The 22,469-nt window shown below is 40.4% G+C and overlaps 1 protein-coding gene across 1 annotated transcript in view; it reads right to left on the bottom strand.

Moving 5' to 3' along the window:
* Window positions 1–5,859: 5,859 nt before the first annotated feature.
* LOC137627091 (pneumococcal serine-rich repeat protein-like) overlaps window positions 5,860–22,469 on the bottom strand; it is a 17,162-nt gene continuing 552 nt past the window's right edge. Inside the window, exons 2-3 of the mRNA XM_068358101.1 lie at window positions 19,357–21,813; window positions 5,860–8,964 (exon numbers count right to left, since the gene is read on the bottom strand). Coding sequence (XP_068214202.1) covers window positions 5,968–8,964; window positions 19,357–21,813 — 5,454 coding nt within the window. The 3' untranslated portion in view covers window positions 5,860–5,967. The remainder of the gene's footprint in view (window positions 8,965–19,356; window positions 21,814–22,469) is intronic.

Raw genomic sequence — 22,469 nt, 5'->3', positions numbered from 1 at the left:
CCTTTTCCTTTGTATGTCCCTTTGCTTTTAGTCCTTTCATCTTACCCAACATTGCTCCAAGCAACATCTGTGCATATACCTTCACAATACCTATCAAGTCCAAACTCTGGAAGTTTTTAATCCAATGTCCTGAAAACTTTCCTTTTAGCGTAATGCTCATATCTTAATTCAGTTTTCCATTGAAACTTTATCTTATAAATGTAAGTCATTAAGAACTAGAATTATCGTTTGAAGCGTCAAGTTGTAAAATATAATTAGCACTCCTCACTCTATCCAACAACTGACTTAGTATGTCACTTGCAATGCAATGAATTCATTGACCGACCTTCTTGTTAGACTGGGATATAGGTTTAAGCATGCTAGGACAACTGATACCTAGGACAACTGATACCTAGGACAACTGATACCTAGGACAACTGATACCTAGGACAACTGATATCTAGGACAACTCATACCAGATTTTTTTTAGAAATGTGTACAAAAGGATAAAATCCATAAAGAATATGAAAATACAAAAAAGAAAGATGTATTTATTATCAAATACAAATTGATTAAATCTATAAAAGGCCTTTATTTATATTATTCAATTAGAAATGATTGAATACTTCAAACATTGGAGATTGTCAATAAAAATAAGTTTAAAACTCAAAAATTTGATGCAGATTGTACGAAACAGCTGTTTAGGAAAGACATTTTCTGGCAAGGATCATGGTTTTTAAGTAAATTTAGCAGTCGGTTGTTGCAGTTTTTATAAACCTGTTTTGAATATATTTCTACTCCCCGGTCAAAATCAATTTTCTTCTTCTGAGCCAAAATAGCCTCCAACTTTAGTGCACAGATCAATTTCCAGATATTTGGATGATGGCTTTACTTTTAGGGGTTTATTTCTCGCCCTCCATCAAACACTAAGAGTTTGTTCAGGCGAGCCTTGATGTGTGAAAATAATTTCTTTCCAGTTTATGTTTTTCTCTGTATCTTTTCAGTTATTCGCTAGCATTTGTATTTTCAGATCACTTTTATAACACTTTCCAAAGAGATAAGTCTTCAGGTTTTTCTTGAGAGCTGCCACATTTTTTCTATTCTTGACATCAAGTGGAAGGTCGTTGAAGAGTCTCGGTGCAGCATAACAAAACGTTCTTCCTCCAAGTGCATGATTCACACTAATTTCGAATAGTCTATATGGGTCATCAGCATGTCTAACTCTTACAGCAGCGCTAGTAGCTTGAGGGTAGGGGACCAAGCAATCAAATCTTAAATTCAATTCTAGCCTTAATAGGCATGCTATTGAATTTTGTATTGCATAATGACAACCTTCAAGGCTATCATTTGTATCCTTGTTACTCTTTTTCTGTCTATTTGTGGTAATATCATCATTATTCTTTCCATAACTCTCTGAGTTGTAACTAGCTTATGTTCTAAGTCGAAGGCTATAGTAAGGCTCCAAGTTTCTGATGTATAAGTTATTACTGCTAGGACCATCTGATAAAATATTTTTCTTTCTAGAGAAAGTGGCATTTTACCTTTCGCAATCTCATTTTGTTTTACCAAAAGCTCTACATCACATGGTTATCCTTCTTTTAACTTTGGTCCCATGTCCTTTGTTGTCTGCATTTTCATTAAACATGTCTTCGTTTTACTCATACTCATTTCCAGTCCTATTCATTCTCTATTCATCATAGTCATCCTCATCTTCGTAATCCTTCTCATTAATAATTCAAACAGAAACTCCTTTAGACAGCTGGGTTATTATGGCATCTACATCAATGAAATCTTTCAGAGCAAGGAAACCATAATCATAATCCAGGTCAGCAACAATTGGTCAATCATAAAAAATATCTTCCCAAAGGAGGAATTACGGCTGTTGAAATGAACAAAACACATCCACGCTGGTAGAAAATAATAATAATAATAGTAATAATAGTCCAGCATTCAGACACACAACTGCCTCTAGCTGCAGTTGATCAAAATAAGCATTGGCCCAAGACTATCACCACTGTCATAACCTGGCTAAAAACATAAACAAACAACCTCATTTATAACAACAGTCTTTCTCACAACAAACATCGATACACTAACTACCTCTCGCTCGCTGACACGCACTCTCTCTCTCTCTCTCTCTCTCTCTCTCTCTCTCTCTGAATTTGGAAAACAACAAAAAATAAGATAAAAAAAAAAATCAATCCACAACAACAATAACAACAACAACAACAGCAAATGCAGCCTTTACTATTCCACTGTAGGACAAAGACCGCAGACATGTCCTTATTCATCTCTGGGGTTTTGCCAGTTTTCAACACAATGCTGATTATTGTACTGTGGATTAGTGATGGTGGGAGACTTTCGGCTGATCGCTAATAGAAAACCAACTTAGTATGGGTGGGCCTGACTAGTACAGCTTTGTTGATCATGGCGATCCTCAAACCCTTTCACCATGTTAAGGTATCTCCACTTAGAAAAGGATATATAAATTGTATATATATATATATATATATATATCATTTCTACATATATGTATATATATAATATATATATATATATATGTATATATATATGTATGTATATTTATATATATATATATATATATATATATATATATATATATATATATATATGTATATATATACATAGTATACATTACAGTATGTATGTCTATATAAAGTGTGTATGGGTATTTGTATGCATGTATTCATTAAACATATGAAACTTTTCTCTGTATCTATATCATAATGATGAAGTGTATTCTGGAAAAGATTTCCCTCGTGCTGGGTGAAGTTCCACAAGAGAATGTTTGTAACAATGTCTCCTTTAGATAGTCCAGTCAGTCTCCACAGAGTCCAGTCAGGGACCACATCTCTTCCTTGCCCTTGGACTTAGAGCATCCTGCTTTTCCAACTAGGGTTGTAGCTTAGCAAGTAATAATAATAATAGTAATTAGCAGAGCATTTCACGTTAAATACTCTTAGAGAAGACAATTAGCCTCTACAGGGAATTATTCTCCTTTTCATACATTCCCTGTGTTTGTTTGTTCGTTTGTTCCCTGACCGTAATAGGTAACGATGTCATGGGGAAAAGGAAGAGGAGAGGGAAAAGCTGTGAGGAAAGTGAAGAGAACAGTGGATTGGTAAAGAAGAAAATGAAGAGACATAATGTATTAAAGGCTGAAGGTGAAAAGAAAGAGAGAAAAGTTTGTCTGCTTCAGAATGTCTTGCACAGAAGGGGCTCTTGCCCTAGGCAGCCCGTGAGTGGTAGTTCACTGCGATTCCTCGCCATATTAGGCTAATCTATCTTAGTTTAGCATAGCTTAGCGTGTGTTTAAACCTTATCTTGGTACAACCATCCCCTCTTACCTAGACTCAAAATTCTCTTGTAAAGAGAAAAGAGTAAAGAAGAGGAGGAAAAGTGAAAGTGCTCGAGATGAAAAGGAAAGTGGAAGGATAAACGAAAATCTGAGGATGAAAGGGCAGAGAAAAGTGGAAGGCTGAAGATAAAAAGGAAGAGAGAAATTTCTGTTTGCTTTAGAACGACTTGCACAGAAGGAGCCTGTGAGTTCCGTGCAATTCCTGGCCATATTAGGATAAGCTATCTTATCTTAGCTTGTGTTTAAGCCTTATCTTGGTACAACCACCCCCTCTCACCTTGACACTATTGTCTAAGAGGCTTAAGGGGAGTATTATTTTATCTATGTATGCAGAAACATGTCGTACATGCTCTCCAGAAGTTTCAGCCAATTATTTTGACAAATAATGAAGATAAAGCAGTCTTTATATGACGATGTCATCTTCACTGCATCGTCTGCGTGACTGAGTTTGACGGAGTCGTCTTTACTTGTTTATTTTTGCATATATGTAGACATTCTTTTTCTCTTATATTTCGAAATCTCGTACGTCTGGCGGAGATTGAAGGCATAGGTAGAGAGTAGGCGAACGCAAACGCCAAACTACGAGGAGAACAGCCAGAGTTTCCAAAGACGTATAGAGGTTACGTTCTATCTATTTACCTAGGCACTTACCTAAATTTTGAGAGTAGCTGACTTTAGAAAATGGATAAAAGGAGACTTGTCTTCTCTTTTCTCAAAGGATTCATCCTAGATTGGTTGGTACAGACCACCCTTCCACAATACCCACCACAAATAAAGCTTTATTTACCGAAACCCATACTGCTGCTACCTCAGTGGTCACCAAGGCAACCAGAGGAAGCCGCAGGGGCTATCAGTACTACATCACAATTGTTCCATAATCAGTTCTATGTCAAGAACGCTCTTTTGCCTCTCTCACTTCTATTCTCCTATCACATAGAGCTTTCTTTTCCCCATCCATGCACCCAAACCTTGGTCTTCCTCTTGTACATCTCCCATCAACACTTGCATTAATTACCTTCAGCAAATAGCCATTTCCATTTTCACTCTATGGCAAAAGTATATTAACGTATTCATATCAACTCTAGTATTTAATTAATTTATTATAGCCCTTCTCACCCTCACTTCTTCGTTCCTAACCCTACTCAATGGAGATATATCAGCCATAGTCGTCAGACACTATCTCGAACACATTCAATTTCTGCCTCTCCGACACTTTCATTTCCTACAACTCCAATTTATACATCACAGTTGGTACAATAACTTTATCACACAGAACTTTCTTTACATTCATTCTTAACCATCTATTCTTCACCAATCCCCTCAATGCCCCTAACACTTTATATCCTTCATCCATCTTTGACGTACATCGGCTTCCGCCCGACCATTTGCAGCAACAACAGACCCCAAGTACTTGAACTGATCTACATCCTCAAGTAACTCTCCATTCAACAAGACATTCAATCTAGCACCACCCTCTTTTCTCAGGACTTTCATAACCTTACTCTTACCCACATTAACTCTCAACCTCTTTCTCTCACTTACCTTCCCAAACTGTCACTATTCAGCCCAGCTTCTCCTCTTAGTCTGCAACCAATACCGCATCATGCACAAACGACAACTTACTCACATCCCACTCATGAACTCTCTCATCTATCAGCTTCAATCCTCGACCAAGCACTTGAATATTCCCCTCTTTTACCACTCCATCAACAAACAAGTTGAATAACCATGGCAATGCCACACATCCATGTCTCAGTCCCACTCTCACTGGAAACCAATCATTCACTTCTTTTCTTATTCTAATACACGTTATACTGTCTATGTATAAACTCTTTACTGATTACAACAACCTTCCTTCAATTCCCTATAACCTCATCACACTCAGCATCTCCTCCCTATCAACTCTATCATAAGATTTCTCCAGTTTGATAAATACAACATACACCTCCTTATCTTTGGTAGATATTTTTTGCATATATGCTTAACTTAAGTGAAGGTACTGTAGGTTAGGTTAGGTTAGGTTAAGTATTATCTGTATTTAATTGGGCCCAAAATGGAATCCTTTCACTCAATAAAATCTGAAAGGTACTATATACTTTTATGCTCAAGGTAAGAATAGGTTTCATCATATCTAATAACTGATGGATTTAGTTTGAACAATATGCAATGATTAAGGAGAAAACTTTATTCTCTATAACAGAATTTACAAATATCTTCCAATGGTTTCTAGAGTATAAATGTTATTTAGATCAGTCTATTTTAATATCAACCTTATTCATTCTGACTTTCCACTTCTTGCTTAAAACTATCAAGATAACTTCAGTCATCCATCTGAAATTAGTAAATTTGAATGCTCAAATCTTGAAATTTTAATAAGGCTTTTTGAAAAAACTTTCCTCAATGAATACGGCCCCATTGTTTTGAATACTCCAAAACAATATTCAATTGAAAAGTTTTACAGCTCACTGGTTTATATAGATTAGGTGATGAGAAAAAGGCATTTGGAAAATTCAATTCTTGCTCTTTGTTTATCGTATTTACATAAAATTTTACATCTTAAAGTATAGACACATTCACCAAGACATCTTAATCTGATCTAGAAAAGGTCACTAACATGTGCAAGGTTTTACGTATTGCGGAAGACCAGCAACGGGTGCGAACAAGCGGCCGTCGAAAGTGTACCCTTGAGCAGGCGCGGCAGCACTGTACACTACCGTATGTACAGGTGCGGCAGCTAGAACTGTGGGTGCTGGTAGAAGTCCTCTCCTGACGGAGGTACGGAGAGCAGCAGCCTCAACCTGGCGGAAGGTGTTCATGAAGGCCTCCCTGGCTGCTGTTACCTCAGGGGTGTCGACCACAGGTACTGGAGCTGAAACTCCACTGATGGCACCAGTACCAGAAAGGGAATACATGGTGGATTCAATCTTTGGAACTGTGGCTGCAGCCTTATTCCAGGCAGCCATGAAGTCATCTGTGGCTTTCCTGACCTCTGCAGTAGCAGTTACAGGTTGATGGGATGCGTAGGGACTGGCAGAAGGGAGAACATTGTGGATAGCAGAGGCCTGTTGGGCTGCAGCATGCCATGCAGACATGAACTGAGCTGTGGCTTGTTTGACGTCGGCAGTTTCTTGAACCTGTTGAGGAAGAGTTGAAATGGCTTGTTCCACGACTACTCCACGACGAGCTGCAGCATTCCATGCTGCCATGAATTCTTCAGTTGCTTTCCTTACAGCATCTGTGTCTGAAACTTGTTGGGGAATGTGAGCTTGGTGTGCTGAGCCAGAAGCTTTGTACAATTTTGTCTGAATTTTGTTTGCCCTTTCAGCAGCTGCATTCCAAGCAGCCATAAAAGCAGCTGTGGCTCTTTGTACTTCTGGAGTTGGCTGAACTGGCTGAGGAGCACCGACCTGTACTGATGAACTATAGGTGTGAGCTGAACCTGTAGAGTAAGTAGCTGAAGCTGATGCGTGGTGGGATGAGGTACGGGAGCTACCCATGATAATGTTGGTATCAGGAGCAGCTGCTGCAGCAGCAGCTGCAGCATTCCAAGCCCTTGTAAATTCAGCGGTGGCTTGTTGAACAGATGGTGTGAACTGTGGAGCAGATCCAAGAGTGTGGTGAGCGCCAGGAGCTGGTACTGTTCCAGAAATGGTGTATATGGTTGACTCAATCTTGGGCACACGAGCGGCAGCCTCTTCCCAGGCAGCCATGAATTCTTCAGTAGCCTTCTTTACTGCATCAGTGTGATCAACTTGTTGGGGAACTCCTGAGTAAGAGATAGCTTGTCTCATAGCAGAAGCTTGTTGGGCCGCAGCCTCCCAGGCGGACATGAATTCGGCAGTAGCTCTTCGGACTTCTTCAGTTTCTCTAACTGGCTGAGGTACGCTGTAGATAGCATGTTCGACAGTTGATGCACGTCCAGCAGCTTCATTCCAGGCAGCCATGAAAGCAGCAGTTGCTCTCTTAACTTCTTCAGTGGCTTCGACTTGCTTTGGTACGGTGACGGTGTAATGTCCAGCAGAAGAGCTCCTAGTAAGAGTTGACCTGATTGCAGTTGCCTGAGCAGCAGCCTTGTTCCATGCAGCCATGAAGGCAGCAGTAGCTCTCTGTACTTCAGGGGTGGGTTCAACAGGCTTAGAAAGATCAGAAAGAGAAGCAGCAGTGTATGAGACAGAGGCAGGAGCGTGGGCAACAACAGGAGCAGCTGCGTGGTAAGTAACAGAGTGGGAGGTAGAAGGGAGAGAGCTAGCTCCCATAATGATGTTCACATCAGGAGCATCGGCAGCAGCCTTGGCTGCAGCATTCCAGATCCTTGTGAATTCAGCTGTGGCTTGTTCTACAGATGGAGTGAACTGGGGTGCAGATCCAACAGTGTGGTGAGAGCCGGGAGCTGCTACTGTTCCAGAGAGTGTGTACATGGTTGACTCAATTTTGGGCACCCGAGCGGCAGCCTCTTCCCAGGCAGCCATGAATTCTTCAGTAGCCTTTTTTACTGCATCAGTGTGATCAACTTGCTGGGGAACTCCTGAGTAAGAGATAGCTTGTCTCATAGCAGATGCTTGTTGGGCAGCAGCCTCCCAGGCAGACATGAATTCGGCGGTAGCTCTTCGGACATCTTCAGTTTCTCTAACTGGCTGAGGTACGCTGTAGATAGCATGTTCGACAGTTGATGCACGTCCAGCAGCTTCATTCCAGGCAGCCATGAAAGCAGCAGTTGCTCTTTTTACCTCTTCAGTGGCTTCGACTTGCTTTGGTATGGTGACGGTGTAATGTCCAGCAGAAGAGCTCCTAGTAAGAGTTGACCTGATTGCAGTTGCCTGAGCAGCAGCCTTGTTCCAGGCAGCCATGAAGGTAGCAGTAGCTCTCTGTACTTCGGGGGTGGGTTCAACAGGCTTAGACAGATCAGAGAGAGAAGCAGCAGTGTATGAGACAGCAGCAGGTGACTGGTAGGATACAGAGTGAGAACCTGAATGTGCAGAACCAGCTCCCATTATTATGTTGACATCAGGGGCAGCTGCAGCTGCGGCAGCAGCAGCATTCCAGGCCTTCATGAATTCAGCAGTGGCTTGTTCAACTGAAGGAGTGAACTGGGGAGTAGATCCAGCAGTGTGCTGATAGTTAGGGGAAGCTACAGTTCCAGAGATAGAATACATGGTCGATTCAATCTTTGGTACACGAGCGGCGGCTTTTTCCCAAGCAGCCATGAATTCTGCTGTTGCTTTCTTGACCTCATCTGTGTGATCAACTTGTTGGGGAGTTCCTGTGTAAGAAACAGCTGTCTTGATGGTGGATGCCTGACGGGCTGCAGCTTCCCAAGCTGCCATGAATTCTTCTGTGGCTCTCTTGACATCGGCAGTCTCCTGAACCGGTTGGGGCGCGCTGTAAACGGCATGTTTGACTGTTGAAGCTCGCCTGGCAGCCTCGTTCCAGGCTGCCATGAATTCAGATGTTGCTCTCTGTACTTCATGTGTGGCCTGAACCTGCTGAGGCACTTGCACAACATAGTGACCTTGAGAACCGCTCTTCACGAGGGCCGATTGGATCTTTGTGGCTCTAGCAGCGGCTGCGTTCCATGCCGCCATGAAAGCGGCGGTTGCTTGCTGAACCTCCGGGGTTGGGACGGGTCCTCCGCTTACGACGTAAGAAGTCTGGTAGTGGTGAACGGGCACAGCAACGTTATGGACAGTTGGGACGGCGATGTAGCTAACTGCCCCATGGTGGAGCCCAGTGTGCACCGCACGAACCTTGCCTGGGACTGACCTAGCCTCCCAGTCGCGGTCATCTGGTAGCGGTGTGGCTACCGCTGCGACCACCAAAGCTGCTATCACCTGCGGATGGAAATTCACTCCCTTAATATTTCATGAATCCATTCAGAGTTACATAGATTGTATTGGAATAATACTATCTCAGATTTTCACTGAAATTATATATATTTGCATATTTGTATGACATAGTTAGTATGGCAATAGCCATAAATGTATGGCAGAACATTTCGAATAAATTATCAACAAGCTTTTTCCTTTTCAAGTATTAAATCCTAAATATATTTTCAAGATTATCACCAATAACATCTTAATATTTACAGTACAAGACTTGAAGATTATATAACATATATTTGTAGAGACATTGAATGTATGATATACGTTTTAGCATAGTGTATATAAATGTATGATGACTATATACTAAAGGAAAGCATTTGCAAAATTTACGGTAAGGGTTTAGACTCTGTAATAGATTTTGAGTGCAAGAATTTGTTATCCTGTGAATTACAAATATGTAGGCCTTATGGGGTCCTACATGGCTGAGGACTATGAAGCGTGAAGTGGGAGATGATGAATGGAGAAGTATTGCTTTAAAAGCTCAAGATAGAGACTACTGCGAAACCTAACTGAGGCCCTCTGTGTCAATAGGCATAGGAGGGGATGATGATGATGATGATGATGAATTACAGATATAAATAACTATACAATCTATTTTAGAATATCACAATCACAAGGTTGACTTGGCTTATGTGTCGATGTGTAAATGTATAAAAAGAATGTATGGATGTATTAGAAAACATATGAATGTATAATAAAATTGAATAAGTGTATACAAGAATACTATCTTTGTATAGTTGTATGTTTTACGAAAAAAAATCTGAGAATTTATGAGAAAATTCCACCATTGAAAAACTGAATGTATTCAAAGATTGTATGAATTCATGGAAATGAATTTATATGAATAATTCACTTAAATGTCACATTCACAATCGCATTCACTATTGAATAACTGTTTATATAATGAATATAAAAAATGTATGAGAAGATTTTATGAATTCATTCAAGAAACTTTTAGAAATATGATAAAATTGATGGATTCATATTTCACAAACGATGTCACATTTCAATAAATAAACTACGAATGTATGAGAACATTGTATAGCTGAATGAAGAGCTAATGAATGAACCTTTTTTCACTAGTGAATAACGAGAACTCTTCTCAAGTGTATGAGAATGTATTGAGAACTGATGCTTAGCTCACCAAAGTCTTCATGACGATAGGGTGATGTGTGTGCCGTGTCTTGGCCAGCACAAGCTGAGGTTTATATACGGGTGGACCACGCCCACTAGCCCCGCCCTTGTCTGCCTCACCAATCACATGAGGCATTCTCAGCCACTTCTCCCGAGGGGGACGCCCCTCCCGAGGGGGACGCCCCTCCTGAGGGCACTGGTATGAAAAAACTGATTTATCAGAGTAGTCTTCTCTAGGTAGTCCTGTATACCCCTGTTTCCCTGGGATGGGAAGCTGTCCCCCTCCGCCAGGACCTTCCCGAAGGACGTGCTCTCGAAGGATTTCTGTCTACCAGCACTACAGCACCTGTCCATTTCGTGTGACGTCATGGGATCCGACAGAACCGTTATTCACTCTCTCTCTCTCTCTCTCTCTCTCTCTCTCTCTCTCTCTCTCTCTCTCTCTCTCTCTCTCTCTTCTCTCTCTCCTTCTTAGCTTGTAGAGTTCAGAGTGCCTCATCAGGCATTTTACAAGTTCAACTCTCTCTCTCTCTCTCTCTCTCTCTCTCTCTCTCTCTCTCTCTCTCTCTCTCTCTCTCTCTCTCTCTCTCTCTCTCCAAAGAACTGTATATCCATTCAAGTATACTCACACACGCACACATACATACATTACACACAGACAAACACACACACACACACACACACACACATATATATATATATATATATATATATATATATATATATTGTGTGTATGTGTATGTATATAAAAAGTATACGCATGAGAGAGAAAAATAAACTGTTTATTTAGTTTTAATCAGTTTTTGGGATCCAGAACTCAATGTATATTATTGATTCATATTTGAGATATAAGGTTCAATATAAGGTTCTATTTGAGATTGTATTTCAAGGTTCTATCATAAGGTTCGATTATAAGGTTCTATCATAGGTTCTATTTTAAGGTTCTATATGTGGTTCTATCTTAAGATTCGATTATAAATTTCTATCATAGGTTCTATATGAGGTTCTATTATAAGGTTCTTTATGAGGTTCTATATAAGGTTCTATACATACAAGGTTCGATATAAGGTTCTATATGAGGTTCTATCATAAGGTTCGATTATAAGGTTCTATCATAGGTTCTATATGAGGTTTTATTATAAGGTTCTTTATGAGGTTCTATATAAGGTTCTATAATAGGTTTGATATGAGGTTCTATTATAAGGTTCTATTTGAGGTTCTATATAAGGTTCTATCATAGATTCTATATGAGGTTCTATTTGAGGTTCTATATAAGGTTCTATCATAAGGTTCTTTCTTGAGGTTCCATACAAGGTTCTATCATAAGGTTCTACACATACAAGGTTCGATATAAGGTTCTATTTGAGGTTCTATCATAGGTTCTATATGAGGTTCTATCATAAGGTTCTATATGAGGTTGTAAATAAGGTTCTATCTTAAGGTTCTATATGAGGTTCTATCATAGAATTCGATTATAAGGTTCTATCATAGGTTCTATATGAGGTTCTATTATAAGGTTCTTTATGAGGTTCAATATAAGGTTCTATATGAGGTTCGATTATAAGGTTCTATATGAGGTTCTTTTATAGGGTTCTTTATGAGGTTCTATATAAGGTTTTATCATAGGTTCCATATGAGGTTCTATTATAAGGTTCTTTATGAGGTTCGATTATAAGGTTCTATATGAGGTTCTTTTATAGGGTTCTTTATGAGGTTCTATATAAGGTTTTATCATAGGTTCCATATGAGGTTCTATTATAAGGTTCTTTATGAGGTTCTATATAAGATTCTTTACATACAAGGTTCGATATAAGGTTCTATATGAGATTCTATCATAAGGTTCGATTATAGGGTTCCATCACAAGGTTCCATCATAGGTTTTATATGTGGTTCTATTATAATTTTCTTTATGAAGAATCTATATAAGGTTCTATTGTAAGGTTCTCTACAATGTTCTATATAAGGTTCTATCACAAGGTTGTATACAAGGTTCTATCATAAGATTCTATTATAAGGTTCTAAGTAAGGTTTTATTGCAAGGTTCTATCATAAAATTCTATATAATGTTCTATAAAAGGTTCTATTCTAAGGTTCTATCTATTTGAGCTGTCCATCTTTGAAGTCAGATGTTCTAGAGTCGAATTTTCTAAAAAGAAATGATTTTTTTGGAAGTGATCAAGAACACGTCGAAGATTATTAACTATTATTACACTTAAAAACGGTAAAAATATTGTCTGTTTAACCCAGTAGGGGTATATACCCACTGCCCTGTTGCAGGGAGGACTGCCCCCCTCCGCTAGGACCTTCCCGAAGGACGTTCCCTCGAAGGATTTGTGTCTACCAGCTCAGAAGCGCCTGTCCATTTCGTGTGACGTCATGGGATCCCACAGGACCGCTATTCTTATTGATAGGAAATGGCTGGGGGGGCGGGGCAATGTTATACACACACTCTCTCTCTCTCTCTCTCTCTCTCTCTCTCTCTCTCTCTCTCTCTCCTCTCTCTCTCTCTCTCTCTCCTTAATTTGTAGATTTCAAAGGGCTATTAATACACTTAAAGATTTGTCAATAAAAACGGATGTATTGACGTAAAGGAGTGATAATACGGTCACCAACCCTTAAAAGGTAATAACAAAGTAGAGTACAAATTACGGTCGCCTGTATTTTACTGAAATACGGCTGAGAACAGTATATTTTTATTGAGAATTTATGATGAACATTAAGGTTTTTTAAACAGTGCTTTCATATTGTCTTGGTATAATCAATTTTCTTCTCCAAATTCTTCCCAGTTCAAGAAACATTTCAGTGTTACTATCTTCAGCTCCATTTATTTACTGGAGCAATAACAAAATATTTGTGTTTGGAAAGATTCAATTCATGATAAATCCACTATCTTTCCTAACCAGTCACTGTCAGTCGTGAAACCACCGAGTTAAGGTCCACAAGCAAGAAGGAATAGGCAAATGAGTGCTCTGGAAAAGGTCTCTGACCTCTGCCTGTGTGAAGCAACATTAAGTCTTCATAGTCTGAGCCCTGTGTTTGCAAGCAAAGGGAAGCTCTGGAATAATGTCTTTGCAAGCGAGAGATTCTGGGTGAAGACTACAATAAGTGAAATGTACCTGAGGAGACTCTTTATTTACCTTTACAGCTAGGTATGTAGTAGGTTGGCCCGTTGAGATACTACCACTAGAGAGTTATGGGGTCTTTTGACTGGCCAGACAGTACTACATTGGATCCTTCTCTCTGCTTACGGTTAATTTTCCTTTCGCCTACACATACACAGAATAGTCTGGCCTATTCTTAACAGATTCTCTTCTGTCCTCATACACCTGACAACACTGAGATTACCAAACAATTTTACTTAATGTACTGTCAAGGACACTCCAAAAGCAAACCATTGTTCACTAATCTTGGGTAGTGCCATAGCCTCGGTGCCATGCTCTTCCACTGTCTTGGGTTAGAGTTCTCTTGCTTGAGGGTACACTCAGGGGCACTGTTCTATCTGATTTCTTATTTCTCTTCCTCTTGTTTTGTTAAAGTTTTTATAGTTTATAAAGTGATATTTATTTTAATATTGCTGCTCTTCTTACAATATTTTATTTTTCCTTGTTTCCTTTCGTCACTGGGCTATTTTCCCTATTGGAGCCCCTGGGCTTATAGCATCCTGCTTTTCCAACTAGGGTTGTAGCTTAGCAAGTAATAATAATGATAATAATAATAATAATAATAATAATAATAATAATACAGATACAGTATAGGGGGATAGGATAGGTGGGGGAGGGGAGGAGGGGGGGGAGTTAGGATTGTAAGGATTGGAAGGGATAGTGCTAAAGTGAAGTACAGTGGGAGGTGAAAAAATTGGGGCAGACCCAACAGCTTTTTGCTGTGACATCATGCCTTGTGGACTTCCAGGAGGTGAGTTCTCTTTCCAGCCTCCGAGGGACTTGTGTTTTTATGATTATTCTTTTTCTGGTCTTGTTTATTTATTTGTTTCTGTCTACTTTTGTTTTATTGGTTTATTTCAATACTCAGGATTAGGTTCATCCTGAGCTATGTAAGGTGTTATCCTTTTCCTTTTTATGTCCCTCTGATTTTAGTCCTTTCATTTTACCCAACATTGCTCCAAGCAACATACTTACTTATACCTTCACAATACCTATTGAAGTCCAAACTCATGAAGTTTTTAATCTAATGTCCTGAAAACTTTCCTTTTAGCGCAATGGTCATATCTTAATTCAGTTTTCCATTGAAACTTTATCTTATAATTGTAAGTCATTAATAAATAGAATTATCGTTTGAAGTGTAAAGTTGTAAAATATAATTAGCACTCCTCACTCTATCCAACAACTGACTTAGTATGTCACTTGCAATGCAATGAATTCATTGACCGACTTTCTGGTTAGACTGGGGTAGGGATTCAAGTCCCCGGGCTTAATAAACTCTTCTATTGTGAGTGGCTTTTCTTCTGCTTATGTTTAAGCATTATCTAGGTACAACCACCCCCTCTCACCTAGACATTATTGTCTAAGAGGCTTAAGGGGAGTATTATTTTTACTATGCATGCAGAAACATATGGTACATGCTTTTCAGAAGTTTCAGCCAATTATTTTTGACAAAAAATGAAGATAAAGCAGTCTTTATATGACGATGTCATCTTCACTGCGTTGTCTGCATGACTGAGTTTGACGAAATCGTCTTTACTTGTTTATTTTTGCATATATATATAGACGTTCTTTTTCACTTTTATTTCGAAATCTCGTACATCTGGCAGAGATGGAAGGCATGCCTTACTGCCTTACCTTACCTTATTTTTTGTTTGGGTTCCCCCAGGTCCCTCAGTGTGGGGCACCTCGTATATCCACCAGAGAGTTGCTAATGCATCTTCCGGTGTATTTTGCATCTTCCAGTCTTGGATGGTCTGGGATGCATCTTAGGTATTTATCGAGCTTATTCTTAAACACATCTACGCTTACTCCTGATATGTTTCTTAGATGAGCTGGCAGCACATTAAATAGTCGCTGCATTATCGATGCTGGTGCGTAGTGGATTAATGTCCTGTGCGCCTTTCTTAGTTTACCTGGAATATTTTTTGGCACTATTAATCTACCTCGGCTTGCTCTTTCTGATATTTTAAGCTCCATGAGGTTTTCAGTAATTCCTTCTATTTGCTTCCATGCTTGTATTATCATGTAGCATTCTCTTCTCCTTTCTAGACTGTATAGTTTTAAAATTTGCAGTCTTTCCCAGTAGTCAAGGTCCTTAACTTCTTCTATTCTAGCAGTATAGGACCTTTGTACACTCTATTTGCGCAATATCCTTTTGGTAGTGTGTGTACCATATCACATTGCAGTACTCGAGTGTACAACGTACATAAGTTTTGTAAAGCATAATCATGTGTTCAGCTTTTCTTGTTTTAAAGTGTCTGAATAACATTCCCATTTTTGCTTTACATTTAGCCAACAGTGTTGCTATTTGGTCGTTGCATAACATATTCCTATTTAACATTACACCAAGGTCTTTAATTGTTTCCTTGTTTGTGATTGTCTCATTATTAGGTCCCTTGTATGCATATACCATTCCTTCTCTGTTTCAATAATTCATTGATTTGAATTTATCGGAGTTAAATACCATCCTATTTATCTCTGCCCATTCATATATTTTGTTTAGATCTCTTTGTAGTGAGTTCCTATCTTCATCACAAGTAATTACTCTACTTATTCTTGTGTCATCGGCGAAACTTCTCACTACGGAGTTTTCAACATCACAGTCTATGTCTGAGATCATAATAATAAACAGCAGTGCAGCTAATACCGTATCTTGTGGCACGCCAGATATTACCTGGGCTTCATCTGATTTCTCGTCATTTGCAACCACTATCTGTTTTCTGTTTTGCAGGAATTCTTTTACCCATTTTCCTATCTTTCTCACAATATTATGCTTTCTCATTTTTTCTCTAATAAATTATGGTCTACCTTGTTAAAGGCTTTTGCAAAATCTAGATAGATCACATCTGTGTCTTTTTCATTTATCATATTTTTGTATATGTTTTCATAGTGTGCTATCAGTTGGGTCTGTGTACTTTTTCCAGGCACAAAACCGTGTTGACCTATATTAAACAAATTATTTTTCACCAAATGGTTCATTATTTTCTTTTTTATTACCCTCTCGTACACTTTCATAATATGTGATGTTAGACTAACAGGTCTATAATTGCTTGCCTCTAGTCTTGATCCACTTTTGAAGATCGGGGTTATATAAGCTAATTTATGTTTAACATATATCTCACTCATATCTACACTTTGTCTTAGTAGTATTGCAAGCGGCGTCGCGATAGTGTTTGCAGTTTTTTTTAACAAAATCGCTGGAACTCCATCTGGTCCGGCTGCCGATCCATTTTTAATTTCGTTTATAGCCTTGACAATATCTGCTTCATTAATATCTATATCCGTTAGATATTCAACATTTTCTTCTCTCATTTCTGTTTCATTATTCTCATTCGCAATTCTTGGCGTGAACTACATCACAATTGTTCCATAATCATTTTTATGTCAAGAACGCTCTTTTGCCTCTCTCACTTCTATCCTCCTATCGCACAGAGCTTTCTTTTCCCCATCCATGCACCCAAACCTTGGCCTTCCTCTTGTACATCTCCCATCAACACTTGCATTAATTACCTTCTTCAGCAAATAGCCATTTCCATTTTCAATATATGGCAAAAGTATATTAACATATTAATAACAACTCTAGTATTTAATTAATTTATTATAGCACTTCTCACCCTCACTTCTTCGTTCCTAACCCTATTCAATGGAGATACATTAGCCATAGTCGTGAGACACTTCATCTCGAACACATTCAATTTCTGCCTCTCCGACACTTTCATTTCCTACAACTCCAATTTATACATCACAATTGGTACGATAACTTTATCACACAGAACTTTCTTTACATTCATTCTTAACCATCTATTCTTCACCAAGCCCTTCAATGCCCCTAACACTTTACATCCTTCATCCATCTTTGACGTATATTGGCTTCCACCCGACCATTTGCAGCTTCCTCGAGTAACTCTCCACTCAACAAGACATTCAATCTAGCACCACCCTCTTTTCTCAGGACTTTCATAACCTTACTCTTTCCCACATCAACTCTCAACCTCCTTCTCTCACTTACCTTCCCAAATTGTCACTATTCAGCCCAGCTACTCCTCTTAGTCTGCAACCAATACCGCATCATCCACAAACAACAACTTACTCACATCCCACTCATGAACTCTCATCTATCAGCTTCAATCCTCGACCAATCACTTGAATATTCCCCTCTTTTACCACTCCATCAACAAACAAGTTGAACAACCATGGCAATGCCACACATCCATGTCTCAGTCCCACTCTCACTGGAAACCAATCATTCAATTCTTTTCCTATTCTAATACACGTTATACTGTCTATGTATAAACTCTTTACTGATTACAACAACCTTTCTTCAATTCCCTATAACCTCATCACACTCTGCATCTCCTCCCTATCAACTCTATCATAAGATTTCTCCAGTTTCATAAATACAACAGACACCTCCTTACCTTTGGTAAATATTTTTTGCATATATGCTTAACTTAAGTGAAGGTACTGTAGGTTAGGTTAAGTATTATCTGTGTTTAATTGGGCCCAAAATGGAATTTTTTCACTCAATAAAATCTGAGATACTATATACTTGTATGCTCAAGGTTAGAATAGTTTTCTTCATATCTAATAACTGATGGATTTAGTTTGAACAATATGTAATGATTAAGGAGAAAACTTAATTCTCTATAACAGAATTTACAAATATCTTCCAATGGTTTCTAGAGTATATATGTTATTTAGATCAGTCTATTTTAATATCAACCTTATTCATCCTGACTTTCCACTTCTTGCTTAAAACTATCAAGATAACTTCAGTCATCCATCTGAAATTAGTAAATTTGAATGCTCAAATCTTGAAATTTTAAGAAGGCTTTTTGAAAAAACTTTCCTTAATGAATAAGGCCCCATTGTTTTGAATACTCCAAAACAGTATTCACTTGAATAATTAAACAGATCATTGGTTTATATAGATTAGGTGATGAGAAAAAGGCATTTGGAAAATTCAATTCTTGCTCTTTGTTTATCGTATTTACATAAAATTTTATATCTTAAAGTATAGACAGATTCACCAAGACATCTTAATCTGATCTAGAAAAGGTCACTAACATGTGCAAGGTTTTACGTATTGCGGAAGACCAGCAACGGGTGCGAACAAGCGGCCGTCGAAAGTGTACCCTTGAGCAGGCGCGGCAGCACTGTACACTACCGTATGTACAGGTGCGGCAGCTAGAACTGTGGGTGCTGGTAGAAGTCCTCTCCTGACGGAGGTACGGAGAGCAGCAGCCTCAACCTGGCGGAAGGTGTTCATGAAGGCCTCCCTGGCTGCTGTTACCTCAGGGGTGTCGACCACAGGTACTGGAGCTGAAACTCCACTGATGGCACCAGTACCAGAAAGGGAATACATGGTGGATTCAATCTTTGGAACTGTGGCTGCAGCCTTATTCCAGGCAGCCATGAAGTCATCTGTGGCTTTCCTGACCTCTGCAGTAGCAGTTACAGGTTGATGGGATGCGTAGGCACTGGCAGAAGGGAGAACATTGTGGATAGCAGAGGCCTGTTGGGCTGCAGCATGCCATGCAGACATGAACTGAGCTGTGGCTTGTTTGACGTCGGCAGTTTCTTGAACCTGTTGAGGAAGAGTTGAAATGGCTTGTTCCACGACTACTCCACGACGAGCTGCAGCATTCCATGCTGCCATGAATTCTTCAGTTGCTTTCCTTACAGCATCTGTGTCTGAAACTTGTTGGGGAATGTGAGCTTGGTGTGCTGAGCCAGAAGCTTTGTACAATTTTGTCTGAATTTTGTTTGCCCTTTCAGCAGCTGCATTCCAAGCAGCCATAAAAGCAGCTGTGGCTCTTTGTACTTCTGGAGTTGGCTGAACTGGCTGAGGAGCACCGACCTGTACTGATGAACTATAGGTGTGAGCTGAACCTGTAGAGTAAGTAGCTGAAGCTGATGCGTGGTGGGATGAGGTACGGGAGCTACCCATGATAATGTTGGTATCAGGAGCAGCTGCTGCAGCAGCAGCTGCAGCATTCCAAGCCCTTGTAAATTCAGCGGTGGCTTGTTGAACAGATGGTGTGAACTGTGGAGCAGATCCAAGAGTGTGGTGAGCGCCAGGAGCTGGTACTGTTCCAGAAATGGTGTATATGGTTGACTCAATCTTGGGCACACGAGCGGCAGCCTCTTCCCAGGCAGCCATGAATTCTTCAGTAGCCTTCTTTACTGCATCAGTGTGATCAACTTGCTGGGGAACTCCTGAGTAAGAGATAGTTTGTCTCATAGCAGAAGCTTGTTGGGCAGCAGCCTCCCAGGCGGACATGAATTCGGCAGTAGCTCTTCGGACTTCTTCAGTTTGTTTTACTGGCTGAGGTACACTGTAGATAGCATGTTCGACAGTTGATGCACGTCCAGCAGCTTCATTCCAGGCAGCCATGAAAGCAGCAGTTGCTCTCTTAACTTCTTCAGTGGCTTCGACTTGCTTTGGTACGGTGACGGTGTAATGTCCAGCAGAAGAGCTCCTAGTAAGAGTTGACCTGATTGCAGTTGCCTGAGCAGCAGCCTTGTTCCATGCAGCCATGAAGGCAGCAGTAGCTCTCTGTACTTCAGGGGTGGGTTCAACAGGCTTAGAAAGATCAGAAAGAGAAGCAGCAGTGTATGAGACAGAGGCAGGAGCGTGGGCAACAACAGGAGCAGCTGCGTGGTAAGTAACAGAGTGGGAGGTAGAAGGGAGAGAGCTAGCTCCCATAATGATGTTCACATCAGGAGCATCGGCAGCAGCCTTGGCTGCAGCATTCCAGATCCTTGTGAATTCAGCTGTGGCTTGTTCTACAGATGGAGTGAACTGGGGTGCAGATCCAACAGTGTGGTGAGAGCCGGGAGCTGCTACTGTTCCAGAGAGTGTGTACATGGTTGACTCAATTTTGGGCACCCGAGCGGCAGCCTCTTCCCAGGCAGCCATGAATTCTTCAGTAGCCTTTTTTACTGCATCAGTGTGATCAACTTGCTGGGGAACTCCTGAGTAAGAGATAGCTTGTCTCATAGCAGATGCTTGTTGGGCAGCAGCCTCCCAGGCAGACATGAATTCGGCGGTAGCTCTTCGGACATCTTCAGTTTCTCTAACTGGCTGAGGTACGCTGTAGATAGCATGTTCGACAGTTGATGCACGTCCAGCAGCTTCATTCCAGGCAGCCATGAAAGCAGCAGTTGCTCTTTTTACCTCTTCAGTGGCTTCGACTTGCTTTGGTATGGTGACGGTGTAATGTCCAGCAGAAGAGCTCCTAGTAAGAGTTGACCTGATTGCAGTTGCCTGAGCAGCAGCCTTGTTCCAGGCAGCCATGAAGGTAGCAGTAGCTCTCTGTACTTCGGGGGTGGGTTCAACAGGCTTAGACAGATCAGAGAGAGAAGCAGCAGTGTATGAGACAGCAGCAGGTGACTGGTAGGATACAGAGTGAGAACCTGAATGTGCAGAACCAGCTCCCATTATTATGTTGACATCAGGGGCAGCTGCAGCTGCGGCAGCAGCAGCATTCCAGGCCTTCATGAATTCAGCAGTGGCTTGTTCAACTGAAGGAGTGAACTGGGGAGTAGATCCAGCAGTGTGCTGATAGTTAGGGGAAGCTACAGTTCCAGAGATAGAATACATGGTCGATTCAATCTTTGGTACACGAGCGGCGGCTTTTTCCCAAGCAGCCATGAATTCTGCTGTTGCTTTCTTGACCTCATCTGTGTGATCAACTTGTTGGGGAGTTCCTGTGTAAGAAACAGCTGTCTTGATGGTCGATGCCTGACGGGCTGCAGCTTCCCAAGCTGCCATGAATTCTTCTGTTGCTTTCTTGACATCGGCAGTCTCCTGAACCGGTTGGGGCGCGCTGTAAACGGCATGTTTGACTGTTGAAGCTCGCCTGGCAGCCTCGTTCCAGGCTGCCATGAATTCAGATGTTGCTCTCTGTACTTCATGTGTGGCCTGAACCTGCTGAGGCACTTGCACAACATAGTGACCTTGAGAACCGCTCTTCACGAGGGCCGATTGGATCTTTGAGGCTCTAGCAGCGGCAGCGTTCCATGCAGCCATGAAAGCAGCTGTTGCTTGCTGAACCTCCGGGGTTGGGACGGGTCCTCCGCTTACGACGTAAGAAGTCTGGTAGTGGTGAACGGGCACAGCAACGTTGTGGACAGTTGGGACGGCGATGTAGCTAACTGCCCCATGGTGGAGCCCAGTGTGCACCGCACGAACCTTGCCTGGGACTGACCTAGCCTCCCAGTCGCGGTCATCTGGTAGCGGTGTGGCTACCGCTGCGATCACCAAAGCTGCTATCACCTGCGGATGGAAATTCACTCCCTTAATATTTCATGAATCCATTCAGAGTTACATCGATTGTATTGGAATAATACTAACTCAGATTTTCACTGAAATTATATATATTTGCATATTTGTATGACATAGTTAGTATGCCAATAGCCATAAATGTATGGCAGAACATTTCGAATAAATTATCAACAAGCTTTTTCTTTTTCAAGTATTAAATCCTAAATATATTTTCAAGATTATCGCCAATAACATCTTAATATTTACAGTACAAGACTTGAAGCTTATATAACATATATTTGTAGAGATATTGAATGTATGATATACTTTTTAGCATAGTGTATATAAATGTATGATGACTATATACCAAAGGAAAGCATTTGCAAAATGTACGTTAAGGGTTTAGACTCTGTAATAGATTTTGAGTGCAAGAATTTGTTATCCTGTGAATTACAAATATGTAGGCCTTATGGGGTCCTACATGGCTGAGGACTATGAAGCGTGAAGTGGGAGATGATGAATGGAGAAGTATTGCTTTAAAAGCTCAAGATAGAGACGACTGCGAAACCTAACTGAGGCCCTCTGTGTCAATAGGCATAGGAGGGGATGATGATGATGATGAATTACAGATATAAATAACTATACAATCTATTTTAGAATATCACAAT

The sequence above is a fragment of the Palaemon carinicauda genome, chromosome 34 (assembly GCF_036898095.1).
Source record: "Palaemon carinicauda isolate YSFRI2023 chromosome 34, ASM3689809v2, whole genome shotgun sequence".
NCBI classification, from domain to species: Eukaryota; Metazoa; Arthropoda; class Malacostraca; order Decapoda; family Palaemonidae; genus Palaemon; species Palaemon carinicauda.
Note: the sequence above shows the minus strand (reverse complement) of the source record. Positions and strands in the feature narration are given on the sequence as shown.